This window comes from Manacus candei, unplaced genomic scaffold (genome assembly GCF_025592945.1).
Source record: "Manacus candei isolate 608988 ecotype Guabito, Panama unplaced genomic scaffold, ASM2559294v1 h1tg000047l, whole genome shotgun sequence".
NCBI classification, from domain to species: Eukaryota; Metazoa; Chordata; class Aves; order Passeriformes; family Pipridae; genus Manacus; species Manacus candei.
Genome location: NW_026138095.1, coordinates 7,274,975 through 7,288,049, shown reverse-complemented (window position 1 = coordinate 7,288,049; position 13,075 = coordinate 7,274,975). Strand labels below are relative to the sequence as shown.

Genomic DNA, 13,075 nt, shown 5'->3' with positions numbered 1-13,075 from the left:
TTAACCATGATGTTGGGCAGCAGGATCTTTAATCCACAGAAGCTTTTGTCTGTTGGTTTTTGGGGTTGGCAGTGATGTGTTGGCAAACGCTGTCCTTCCTTGCTGTTGGTGAGGACACTGTGCACTTCTTTGTCCCCTTGCTGCTGTTGGTGGTGACCCCCAAGTGCCACAGCCTGGTGTGGTTTGCTGTGTCTCAGGGTCACTAAACAGCATTTAAGCTCTCTCAGAGCCCCTGCAGCCGCCTTGGGACTCATCCACCTTCTGACAGCACACGGTGGTGCCATTTCCACAAGTGCTGAACCTCTTCTGCTGGAGTAGGAGCGGTTTCAGTGCCAAGCAGTGACACTTGTGACACTTCACTAGTCTGTGACTGTGGGTTCTGTTTGGAGCGATGGACTCCTACAAATGCCACCTTTTGGAGGAGACTTTACAAGGACCCCGTGGTCCCAGAGGGACTGGCAGTGTATGTGGTGAAAGGCAGGGTCTGCAAGGTATAAAATACCAGAGGCAGACGTTTCCCTGGGGATTTTATGGAAGCAGGAACTGAAGTACAAAAAACGAGGCAGGAGCAGGGCCTTGTCCTGTACCCAGCTTTGGTATGTGCCCTGCCCATGGCATGAAGGAGGGTCTGGGATAGTTCCCTCGGGGGGGAAGGGGAGCCCGGGGGCTGCGGAGACGTTTCTAACCAGGCGCTGCCAGGGGCAGCCCCGCCGCGATGCCCGCGGGGACGGCCCGAGTCAGTGGGGCAGCAGGCACTGCGAGGGGCAGCCCCGTAGCAGCGGGGCCTTCAAGTCAGGGCTGCGCGACGCGCGCCCGTCGCCATGGTAACGGGGTCCTTCCCCCAGCCCGGCGCACAAGATGGCGGCGCCCTTGCTGAGCGCGGCCGTGCGCGGGGCCCGGGGCGGGCGGAGCTTCGGAACGGCCGGTGAGGGGGGCAGAGGGCTGGGACCGGTCTGGAGGGGACTGGAGAGGCGGGAGGAGCGCTCCCGGACGCCTGGGTCCCGAACGCCAGGCCCTGTCACCAGCAGTGTCCCCCAGGGTTCAGTACTGGGCCCAGTGCTGAGGGAGCTGGGGCTGTTCAGCCTCCAGAGACACTGAGACACTCCCCAGTGTGTGCCAAGGTCTGCAGGGAGGGGGCAGAGGATGGACCAGGCTCTGCTGGGGGGGGCCCGCAATGGCACAAGAGGAACGGGCAGGAACTGATGCCCAGGAAGCTCTATCTGGACACGAGGAAGATGTTCTTCCTTGTGCAGTGACCCAGCCCTGAACAGAGACCAGAAAGGGTGTGGAGTCTCCTCCCTGGGGATATCCCAGAACCATCTGGACACAACCCTGTGCTGTGTGCTCTGGGATGGCCCTGCTGGAGCAGGGAGGTGGGACCAGATGAGACACTGTGGTCCCTTCCAAGGTGTCCCATCCTGTGATCCTGGGCGTCGGTCTGTTCTCCTGGGCAACCAGCAGTAGGACAAGAGGGCACGATCTTAAGCTGTGCCAGGACAGGTTTAGGTTGGACATTGGGAAGAAATTTCTTCCAGAGGGAGTGATCAGACATTGGAATGGGCTGCCCAGGGAGGTGATGGAGTCACCATCCCTGGAGGTTTTTAAGAAGAGACTGGATGTGTCATCAGTGCCATAGTCTGGGTTGGATCAAGGTTGATGATCTCGGAGGTCTTTTCCAGCCCAGTTGATTTTATGATTCTGGGAATGTGTCTGTGGGAGATGGGGGTGGCACAGCCTGGATCATGCTGCTGTTCCACACTCACTCCTCCCTCTCTGTTCCCCCACAGCCGTGCTCTGGAAGAGGGCAGCCCCCCTGGGGCCGATGCCCAACGAGGACATCGACGTCAGTAACTTGGATGCCCTGGAGAAATACCGGAGCTTCACCCGGTACTTCCGGCTGGCGGAGAAGGAGAGCAGGAAGCCCCGGTGGTGGAAGACGTACCATCAGCACACCAACCCCCCCAAAGGTACCCTGGGAGGGGCTGCTGGAGGGCTGGGAAGCTGCTTTGGGGGACATGGGGTTGCCCCCAGACCTGCTCTGTGAGGAGGTCGGCCCTTGCACAGTGCAAAAGTCTCCTGGAGAAGGGGGTGGCAGTTTTCCAGGAGGGAGGCTGGTCAGGACCTGCCAAAAGTCACCAAGCAAAGAAATGATTCCTTGGAGCCTCAGTAGTGCCAAGGAGAGCAGAGCAGGATACAGAGTTCCAGACCTGCAGCAAATGACAGTTGGGCTGCTCCCAGTCCCAAAGCTGGGAATGGGAGGGTGATGAGCTGGGGAAGGAGGAGGAGGAGCCTGGAGGTGCAGAATCAAGTCCTGATCATCCTTTCAAGTCTTTTTTAGTGAAAGGTGTCCCTGCCCATGGCAGGATTTGGAACTCTGTGGTCTCTAATGTCCCTCCAAACCCAGACCATTCTGTGATTCCACGATCCTGATGTCTGGAAGTTTGTGCCTCTTTCCCACACTTTCAGACATTTCGCAGAGTGTTGTGTTTGGCTGTTTTGGGTGCTCACATGTTTCACCTGTGTGATCTTTTCACCCCATCTGAAGAGCCACAGACAGACATCAGCCTGCCACGTAAGAGGGTGTCACGGGCCAAGGAGATGAGGGAGAGAAAGGCGATCCTGAGGGGGAACCGCCAGAACGCTGAGATGGAAAGAGCAGCGCGGCTCCAGACGGGTCAGTGCCCCACCACCCCCTCCCTGCCCTGGCTGCCCCAGTGCCCAGCTGTGCCTCTTCAGCCTTCCTGTTTCCCTGCAGTGCTCATTCCCCTCGATGAGGTGAGGGCAGAGTGGGAGAGGACCAGCGGCCCATTCCACAAGCAGCGCGTGGCCGAGCACTGTGGGGTGTTCAGGGACCTGTTCAAGGGGGCCACCTTCACCCCATGGGTGGCCCTGAGGGTGCACTACAGCCAAGAGGATGAGTACCTCGTGCCAGTCTACTATGGGAACATGGTGACTCCGTCAGAGGTGCGTGAGGGGGGCTGGGAGCAGCCTGGACCCCGTGGGAGGCCTGTTCCTGTCTGTCTGTTTCTGTCAGATGCTTTCAGTGTTCCTTTTACTGCAGCATTTCCTCTGTGCTGAAGGAAATGTATTTGATGGACCTGATAAGGACAGATATTTGCAGCAGGATGGTTGTCTGTTAGCAGGCTGATGGTTATTAACGCTCTGGGGGCAATCCAGGTGGAGCTGGATTCCAGTGGCCTGGCTGCGCCCAGTCTTTGTTGTGTTCCAGCCTTGCCTGTGACAAATTCATGGAACCTGTTGTTTGAGTGATTTACCTTCTCTTTATGTTGCCCTTTTAGGCTTCCAGTCCCCCTGCAGTGTCATACGAGGCAGATAAAGGCTCCCTCTGGACTTTGTTGCTCACAAATCCAGGTAAGCAGAGAGTTCTTTAAAAAAAACACATTTAAACTGGGTTGTTTCACTCTGCTTTTGGTTAACTCCTGTTTCTTTTGGCTGCATAGTCAAAGGTGATGTGATATCTGCTAGGGAGGGACATGTGTAACATGTAGGAAAGACTGTAGCCTCCCCAGATCTATAGCAGTTAAGAGAGAGAACAGTGACACAACAGGACCTGTGTCACACCAACAATTCCCTGACTCCCATCCCAAAATTCCTCTCCCTTGTCAGTCTGCCTGGAAGGCAGGTTTGCTGACACTGTTCACCCTGAGAAACCAAGGCACAGTGAAGGGAAGCAGCTGACTGAGAATATTCCAAGAATCTCAGAATTAGATCTGCAGAGTTCTTTGCTCCTCATTTTAAACTCAATCCTATTGCAATGAGCTCCTTTTGTGATAGGAAAGGAATGCTGGGAGGTCTCAAGGTGCTCCCTCTGATCAAAGCAGGTCTGAGCATTCTCACTTTGGGGTCAGTGCAAACACCAGGGGGTCCCTAAGTCACCTTTCTCTGTTGTGTGTTGGCAGATGGACATCTAAGGGACACAGACTCGGAGTACCTGCACTGGCTGGTGTGAGTACAACAGAGTCACGTGCCCTGTGCTCAGGGCGTGGGCAGGAACTCTCCCAACAGCTTGGGAATCCGTGGCTTTCCCTGGTGCCCCTTCCATGAGCTCCTGTAGCCCCCTGTTCTGGGTCCTGCTGAAGATGCAGGAGTTCCAGGTGTTGCTGCTGTTTGGCATTCCAGTCACTGGATGGGATTTTTCCTCCAATGAAAGCAGCCTCTGCTATCTGTTCCCTTATCAAATGGGGCAGAAGTCACCTCAAAATGTGGCAGAGCGATTCGCAACCCTGGGTGAATCTGCTGGAGGGAAACGAGTGGATACACAGCAATGTAAATGTCTTTGTGTTCAGAACCAACATCCCAGGCAATGACATCAAGTCAGGAAAGGAGATCTGCCACTACCTGCCCCCCTTCCCTGCCATGGGGACTGGCTACCATCGCTTCATCTTCCTTCTCTTCAAGCAAGACCATCCCATCGACTTCCGCGAGGACACTCGGCCGACGCCGTGGTAATTCTGCTGTTGCTGCTTGTTGTGTTCATCTGCCTGTCACTGCGGTAGGAGGGCAGTTCCTATCACTCCACAGGGTTCTCCAGGGCTGCTTTGGGTTTGTGTGTCCCCTGCAGCCACAATCCCAGCCCTACAGAGTCCTGTTGCTGTGGAACTGGACTGGGGCAGAAATGTGCACAGAGCTGGAGACACTGGGAGATTTCCTTTTGCTGGCTCCATTTTCCCTATGTTTCATAGGCTCTGGGGTGATGTGGAGCAGTAGTTGCCTCCCAAGATGCTGCTGCAGGGAGAGGTTCACCTCAGCCCTTGTGCTTGTGTCTTGTTTCCAGCTACAGCCTCAAGATGAGAACCTTCAGCACGTTTGACTTCTACAGAAAGCACGAGGATGCCATGACCCCGGCAGGGCTGGCCTTCTTCCAGTGTCGGTGGGACAGCTCTGTCACTTCCATCTTCCATCAGCTGCTCAGTAAGGAATGAATACAGTGTGTGGGGATGCTGGAGGGGCGGGTGAGACACGATCCCATGTGGCTGCAGGCTCTCGCTCAGGCCTGGGATGTGTCTGGGATTGGCATGGACTGGGTCCTCCCTGAGCCACCCTCCTCCAAACGGCAATCTGAGGGAACAGCCTCTAAAAGGCTGCTTGGAATGAGCAGCCCTGTTCCCGTGGGGGTGGAAGGGGGCCTGGGTTGGGATCTGAGGCCTCGTGCTGAGGTTGTGGGTCCCTCCTTTGCAGACATGAGGGAGCCGATATTCGAGTTCGTGCGCCCGCCCGTGTACCACCCTCGCCAGCTGAAGTTCCCGCGCCAGCAGCCCCTGAGGTACCTGGACAGGTACCGGGACACGGAGGAGCCCACCTACGGCATTTACTAGGAGCTGGCCCCCTCCCAGCGCTCTGTGCCCGCTGGGATGCTGCCTCCCAGCTTTCGTGCACTCCCTCAGCGCCTCTGGAGGGAGGTGACAAAGTCTCAGCCCCTCAGCTCCCAGATCCTCTGGGAAAGGCAGCCAAGGGCAGCAGTGCTCACAGTGCTGGAGCTGCATGGTCAAGAGGCTGCTTAACGAGGACATTCGAAGTGAATCCAGGCTGAAATCTTGCTCCTGATTCTGCAGCAGAGCTGATCAGTGGCTGGCAGGGTAGAGTCCCCCCAGAGATGCCCTGCCTTGCTTCTCTGCACGGATCACAGTTCTCCTTTTGCCTGTTTAGGGAACAAACAGAGCCAGGCCAGCCTGGATTTCCTCCTCTTAGCAGCGCTGCAGTTCAGGGCTGTGTCAGCCTTTATTTGTGCAGTCCCCTTGGAGAGATGAGCCTGATTAAACACACTCTGAGAAGTGTTGGCAGAGCTGTCTTTATTGGGAAGAGCCTGTTATCCCAGCCAGCTGGCACAGAGCTGGGGAGCTCAGCAGGGTGCAGGGGAGAAGGGCAGCCCTTTGCCTGGCTGGATCACTTTCCCTCTTGGATGTTGTAGGGTGGGAAGTGTTTAGCTACATGGGTAGTAAACCTGCACAAGGTCAGTGTTTGTGGATCTGGCTTCAGCTGCCCAAGCACATGGACCTCAGTGTCCTTCCCCTCACTCCCTGGACAGGATGTACCTGGTGTGGACAGGTGGAGCACAAGCACAGCTGCTGGGGTTGGGGCAGACCTGTGGTGGTGTCCTGGCACTGCTGCTGCTGGTCCTGCTCCGAGGCTGTGGAGTTCCTCTGCTTTCTGCTGTGCTCTCCAGGGCTCTCCCTGTTCACATGTTTAATCCCCAAAATACCAACGTGCTCCTGCTGTTAGAGCTGCCTGTTCCCAGCTCTGCTTCCCAGTGACTTTCTCTGCAGGTCCTCTTTTCCTCAGGAAATGAAAGCCTCCAGCAAACACCTGAGACTGGGCTGAAGTGTCCCCTTACTGCTGGTACTCCAGGTTGTTACAGCTTCCCTGGAGCTCCCTGAACTCCCCTCCCATCCTGAAGAGTTCTGGGGTCTGGTTTAAGCCTGGGGGAGGGTGTTGGAGGGGTGCCCACAGGTTGTGTTATGCCCTTCTCTGAGCTTTGAACATTTGGTCAGAATTTGTAGATCCAACCCAAAGAAATGTCTTGGGGACTGAAGCTCTGCTGGAACATGCAGGAAGTTGTGACAGGTCCCAGGGGTGGTCTGGGGGTGGCTCTGAGCCTACCTGTGGTACAGAAGCTGCTCCAACAATCCAAGAGCCCCCTGGTGAGCACCCTGGCTGCACCACAGGCCTGCTCCCTGCTTCCCCTCACCTGTGCAGGTGAAAGTGAAGCTGTTCATGAGGGGAGGCTGCAGAGCTGCTGCCAACTGAGGTTATCCTGCAGTGTCAGCAGCCTGGGAGTGCGTGCAAGCAGTAGCACAGCAGAGAGTACAGAGATAAGGGTTGGGTGGGGATTTTGGGTGGTGCTCCTCCTGAAACTGAACTGTGTGACAAGGTGAAGGTGTGCAGTGCACAGACACTCACACAGAAGGCTCCACCTGCCCCCTGAGCAGGGACTGGTGGCCCAGGTGACATCTTTGTTGTGTTTCAGGGTGCTGATGCACACGGGTGTTGCAAGGAAGTTCGTAGGAAAAGGTGTGGTGGGTGTGCACGGGGACATGCGCAAACAGCAGGAGCTGGAGTTCAAAATGGAACGATGCAAGGGTGGAATGTGGCCCTGGCTGGTGCGGGTGTGTCACAGCCGTGTCGCTGCAGAGGGAGGTGACACGTGGCTGCAGCAGCGGTGGGTGCCTCTCTCTGGTTCTCACTCTACCGAGGTAGAGTGCCAGGGGGAGCTGCCGTGCTGTGCTAGGGGATCCAGCCCTGGCAGAGGTGAGGATGCCTGGGAGTTCCCTGAAAGGGCAATAAAAGAATGAAATCCAGCTGCACATCGATATATACCTGTGCAAGCACATTCACGGAGGTCACGTTGATCTGATCCCTGTCAGCCCCCTGCGTGTGTCCCTGTGCTGCCACTGCAGCATTCCATCCTCTCCAGAGCCTCCTGCTCTGCTTCACAGCCCTCCCTCTCCCCGAGGGGAGCAGCTCCAACCCTCCCTGTCACCTCGTCTCCCCAGCGTGTGGCACACCCAGCGTGGCCAGCGGGCACCCACCGGGTGTCTCTTTAAGAGCACGTCCGGCTGGGAGAGCCCTGACCCGCCTCCGGGCACAGCGTCACCATCTCCTCCTCCCCTGCACAGCTGAGTTTCTGTTTCCCCGGCTCCTCGCCCCGATCCCCGGCACAGGCAGGATGGCATCCCTCGTCTCGCAGAAGCTGGAGGAGAAGCTGGTGTGCTCCATCTGCCTGGACCTGTTCAGGGTGCCCGTGACTTTGCCCTGCGGCCACAACTTCTGCAAGCGCTGCATCAGCGACCACTGGCACAAGCGAGAGCGGGCGCCCGCCGGGGCCGAGAAGGGCTATACATGCCCCGAGTGCCGCAGGGACTTCGAGCAGTGCCCGGAGCTGGAGAAGAACGTCACCCTGTACAGTGTGGTGGAGCTGGCGAGGGACGGGGACGCGCGGGGCGCGGGCGCGGGGAGGTGCGAGGTGGCCCCGGGCGAGCTGTGCCGGCAGCACGGGCGCCCGCTGGAGCTGTACTGCGAGGACGAGCGGCGCTGCATCTGCTGCGTCTGCATCGTCCGGCAGTGCCAGGGGCACCGGCTGGAGCTCTTCGAGAAGGAACGGTCCAAAAAGCAGGTGGGGACGATGGGCGGCAGGGATGGGGCGATGGGAGAGCGAGCAAGGGGAGTCACAGCAGCTCGGGCATTCACTGCCCCGTGCCCTGCTGGGGGGATGTGATGTGCCTCCGGGTGCCAGGTTGTGCTCGGCCTAAGCTGAACAGGGGGTTTGCCAGGAGGTGCCACCAGTGCCCTGCTGCTCTCTGAGAAACCAGGTGCTGTCAGGAGCAGCAGCGAGCTGGGTAAATCCAGCAGCGCTGGATGAACGGTGATACATGTGTTTATGATCCTCTGATCTAGAGAAAACAGATAAAAAAGAGGTGAAAGACAGCACAGAAAATCACTTCTTGGTGACCCTGATGCAGTGTCCCCTTCCCAAGGCTTCTCCCTCCCCATTAGCCTTGTCCTGCAGCCCTGAGAGGGCTCCTGGGGGCCAAGTGGGCAGCAGTGCTGCACTGCAGGATATGCAATGGGACACAACTGGAAGAAAGGACTGGGCATGGCACTTAGTGCTGTGGATTAGTTGGTGGTGTTCAGCCAAAGGTTGGACTTAATGACCTTAGGGGTCTTTTGATTCTTTGTTGGTGCCTCTCTTCACAGATCATTTTGAAAGAGTCCCTGGAAAAAGCGCAGGAGGAATCGGAGCGGATCGAGCGGGCGATGCGGGAGCTGGAGGAGCAAACACGCAGCATCAAGGTAGTGCTGTGGCCACCTCTGTGCTGGGCACGTGGGTGGGAGCACACTGGCTCTCATGGCTCTTCCCTACCCAGGACTCCTCTGAGGAGCTCAAATCTCAGATCCAGAGCAAATTGGCCCACCTGAAGAAATCTCTGGAGGATTTTGAGGGTCAGTCGGTGGCCAGGATCGAGCAAGAGCAGGTGGTGGCACTGGGGTGCGTGGAGGAGAACTGGAGCCTCCTGAAGGACAGGCTGGATGTCCTCGGCCAGCACAGGGAGAGGTCTCAGAGCCTGCTGGCCTGCCCTGACCACAGGACCTTCCTCCAGGTACCATCCTGACGCTGTGTCCCTCCCTGTGCCTGGGCACTGCCAGCCCTGCACCCTTTCAGTGAGGGCAGAGGTGTGTTCAGCCCCTTTCCCAGGGGGAACACATCCTCAGCCTGGCTCAGGGATGTGATGGGGCTGTGGGGAAGAGCTGTTCTGGTGGGACTTGTGTGGGCAGTGCTGTGATCCCGCTGTCACCCACTGGGGAGTCACAGTGTGTGCACATGGATTCGCACAGTCCTCCCCAGGCTGGTGCATGGCTGTCTGTGTGTCTGTCCACAGGAGTTCCCCCTTCTCCCGCCTCTGGAGAGCCCAGAGGCACTGGTCCCCGTGGAGTTTGATGTGGCTCATGTGATCAAGCCCATCTCTGACATCCTCACCGGCATCTCCAGGCTCCTGCTGGAGGACCTGCCCGGCTCTGGGGCCCCCAAAGCCCCCAGTCCTGCTGGCCAAGGTAGTCCTACTGCTCTCAGGGCCACCGAGTCATCCTGAATCCCAGCCTGGCCCACATCATGGTGACAGGGACTCGGTTGTCAGGCTCAGGGGGTTGGGATGGGGACACATCTACTGTTCAGCAGGTGGGGTGGGATGAACTGGGTGGCTTCCCTCCTTGCTGGGAATGCTGAAACAAGTGGGCACATGCCTGCTTCCAGGCTTGGATATGATGGACTTCCTCTTCCTCCTCCCCCTCCCATGAAGCCAGGAAGAAACAAGTTTTTTGGGTGGCATCACTCAAAATGCCTGTTCCCATCCTCCACAGGCCCAGTGCATCCCCAGGCGCCGGCGGTGAAGGTCTTGAATCCTCTCCCCAGGTGCCAGCTCCGAGCTGAGCTTCTGAAAGGTGAGGAGCACAGGAGGGCCTGGAGGGACAGGGGGACCCAGCTGGGGTCCCCAGCAGGCAGAGATGTCACCAAGCTGGGCTCCTCCCTGGGAGAAGGATGGTTGTGGCTGCGGGGACAGGGGTTCCTTCCACGGTTCTGCCAATCTCTCTCCCTAAATGTGGGATGGGGTGGATGGGCTGGGGGACATTGTGTGTGTGTGAAAGGGCTTATTAGGGGGATTAGCAGCACCAGGGAGTGCTTTCCCCTGGAAACTGGAGCTGCCTGGCATTGGATCAGTCACTGCCCTGCACGGCACAGCCCTAGTCCAGTGCCCTACCTGCAGTCATTGCTCTCTATCCAGGGATATGGCCTCAGCATTCCCTGTCACAGTCCTTCATATCCCCTTCCCTTCCCGGGCCCATCCTGCTCCAGTTCCTTAGGGATTTCCTCACTGCTCCTTTTCCCATCTCCTCCCTGTTGGGAAGAGGATTGGGCAAAGTTCAGGGAACGTTGGTCACGTCACTCTTGCCAGCAAGGCAATCACTGCCTATGGGACCTTTAATTCCTTTTATTAGTCCCACAAAAAACGTTCTTAGGGTTATTAATAGGAAAACCCCCGTTATTTATGGGCAGAAGGCAGGAGCCCAGTGAGCTGTGGGCCAGGTTGCTGTGGGAGGAAGGTGATGTGCTGGTGACCAGTGAATGCCCATGGCAGGAGTTACAACAGCCCATGCACAGGAGAGTAACTCCCTGCAATACTATATTTATTTGCCTGGTTTTCTCCCCCCCTCGCCACCCACGCTCGTATTTTTTTGCTCATAAAACCAAGATCTCTTCCAAAATGGCCATGGAGCCGCTGGTATTTGCTGGCTGTGAGCTGGGCTGTGCAAGGACTGTGTGAAGCATTGTGTCTCAGTGCCTTGCCAGCTCTCTCTGGGCTGCTTCTCTCCCTTCCAGGGCAGGTATCTCATCTCACCTCGCTCACCTTCCCCTCCAAACAAACTTGTTCCCTTCTGTTTCGGGAGCCAGCCCTACACAGTTTAAACCCCATCACTGCTGGGGGGGGTGTGTCACACCAGGGGCATAAAGATCTGATGAATCTTTTCAGCCCCACCCATGCTGTTGCTCTTCCCAGACCACCGCAACCTGACCTTCGATCCCGAGACGGTCAACAAGTACCTGGAGCTGTCGAGAGGTGCCCGGAAAGCCAAGCACTGCACCACCCCCATGTACAGGGGACAGGGACCCCGCTTCGAGCCCTGGCAGGTGCTGTGCACGCAGAGCTACGGCTCAGGACACCACTACTGGGAGGTGGAGATCTCCAGCCACTCCGTCATCCTGGGGGTGACTTACTGGGGCCTCCCCTGGGAGCAGCAGCGGGGCCACAAGTTCAACATCGGGCTGGACGGGGGCTCGTGGGGGCTGCAGGTGCGGGAGGATTGTTACCTGGCCTGGCATAACGGCCAGGCGGAGAAAATCCAGGAGCAGCTGTACAAGAACCTGGGGGTCAGCCTGGATTATGGCAAGGGGCTCCTCTCCTTCTACGGCCTCGGGGAGAGGATGCAGCTCATCCACTCCTTCCACGATGTCTTCACGAAGCCCCTCTACCCTGTGTTTTGGCTGTGTGAGGGCCGAGTGGTGACGCTGTGCTGGAGGGACCGAGCTAGAGCCGCCACACTGATCCATCAGCCCGGCTGGTGCCACAGCCAACCTGCAACCAGGACCTGTCACAGTGCAGGAGGGACCTCGATACCGATTTTAATGAGAGCTGATGAGGACAGACATGAAAATTAACCGATTTAATCTGCATATGCAAATATCACGCTGCTGACAAAGGGAAGGGGAAGGAGGCAGGGCTGGAGCTCACCCTGTGGGCAAAGCCCCTGGTCACTGTGTGTGGGGGCACATGTGGGTGCCTGTCCCTGCAGACGGAGCAAGGGAGGGGGAAACAGGGAGTGAAAGAATTAAGTTTTCCTCTTTCTCCTATCCCTGCCAAACCTCGCAAGCCTGGAGAATATTTGGGGTGAGGGAGAGCGTAGAAAGGGTGCTGCTGCCACAGAGTGCTGTGGAGCAATGCAGAGGGAGCCCTGTGCTCGCCCAGCCTCACATGCAGGCAGGTCCTGCTCCCCCAGCCCCTCCCAGTCCCCTCTTGCCACTCTCGGACATGGCAGAGGAACTGTTCATGATTCTATGCTGCAGTTCTTTGTATGATGCTGCTTTTCTCAATAAAGCTCTATTTCCCTACAGGTTTGACCTTAGTGCTGGTGGGAGATAGAGGACCAAGCAGCACAGGGGGAAGGGGAGGGAAGCTGGGTGCCCCTGTTCCTGCACCCATCCCTGCAGGGCCCCATCCTGCCCCTCCATGTCCTTGAGGGGTTGGTGACCAGCCCCTTGGAGGGACCAGCTGGCGGAAGAACCAGAAGGTCCTTTATTTACCTTAGCACTGTGATAAGGAAACCTGGTTTCCTATGGCTCTGCCCCAAGGCTGATCTGGCACAGAAGAAAATTCTGAAGTTTTGATTGAAGCTTTTCCAAGGGCGAGACCGCAGGTCCGGCGCCTCCTCCCGCTCCCTCAGGAACGCTGGTGAGGGATAACGGGGTGAAACTGGGCACTGGGATCAAAGGTGCTGGGGACGTGCAGGTGAATGCATGGGGAATGAATAACATCATTGTTTCCTTTGGGGACAAAAGGCTTAAAAGGATCAAACCCCTTCTGCAAGAACAGATGTGATTTTTCTTGCCATGTTTCCTCCTTCACTCCACACCTCCCCACCCTCCCAGCCCTGTCCTTGGGCCAGCGTGGACCTGGGAACTTATCCAAGTCAAAAAATGGTCTGCACAGGAGGGGTCTGGAGACACCATACTTATGAGGCAGATCCTCACACTCAAAGCACTTTGGTGTCTCCCCATCTCTGCTTGGTGTCTTATGGGCCCTGGAGGAAGAGGGGACAGGGACTGAGCCAGCCCTTTTTTCCATGGGAATGGCTGATGTGGGTCCAAGGGCACGGGGCTGGTAGGAAAGCACCTGCAGTTATGCACAGGGGGGGCCAGGACCTCCCATATGGCCTCAAGGTGGGGAGCAGCTCCTGGGGAGCAGTGGGATGGCAGCAGGTCCTGGGGGTAAGGGGTTGCTCACAGAGG

The 13,075-nt window shown here is 57.4% G+C and overlaps 2 protein-coding genes across 3 annotated transcripts; both read left to right on the top strand.

The window, feature by feature from the left end:
- The first annotated feature begins 818 nt into the window (after window positions 1-818).
- On the top strand, window positions 819-5,792 carry MRPL38 (mitochondrial ribosomal protein L38). The gene is made up of 9 exons (XM_051797857.1): window positions 819-925; window positions 1,788-1,967; window positions 2,546-2,674; window positions 2,756-2,964; window positions 3,300-3,372; window positions 3,921-3,966; window positions 4,308-4,466; window positions 4,796-4,932; window positions 5,200-5,792. The coding sequence occupies exons 1-9, from the start codon at window positions 859-861 to the stop codon at window positions 5,334-5,336; spliced, it is 1,137 nt and encodes a 378-aa protein (XP_051653817.1). The 5' UTR covers window positions 819-858; the 3' UTR covers window positions 5,337-5,792.
- A 90-nt stretch (window positions 5,793-5,882) lies between these two features.
- On the top strand, window positions 5,883-12,921 carry TRIM65 (tripartite motif containing 65). Of its 2 annotated transcripts, none has more exons than XM_051797838.1 (6): window positions 5,883-8,131; window positions 8,713-8,808; window positions 8,883-9,116; window positions 9,396-9,567; window positions 9,874-9,954; window positions 11,043-12,921. In XM_051797838.1, the coding sequence occupies exons 1-6, from the start codon at window positions 7,685-7,687 to the stop codon at window positions 11,726-11,728; spliced, it is 1,716 nt and encodes a 571-aa protein (XP_051653798.1). In that variant the 5' UTR covers window positions 5,883-7,684; the 3' UTR covers window positions 11,729-12,921. The 2 variants fall into 2 exon arrangements, with proteins under 2 accessions (XP_051653798.1, XP_051653799.1); XM_051797839.1 differs by having other exon boundaries at window positions 6,754-8,131; window positions 11,070-12,921.
- The last annotated feature ends 154 nt before the right edge of the window (window positions 12,922-13,075 follow it).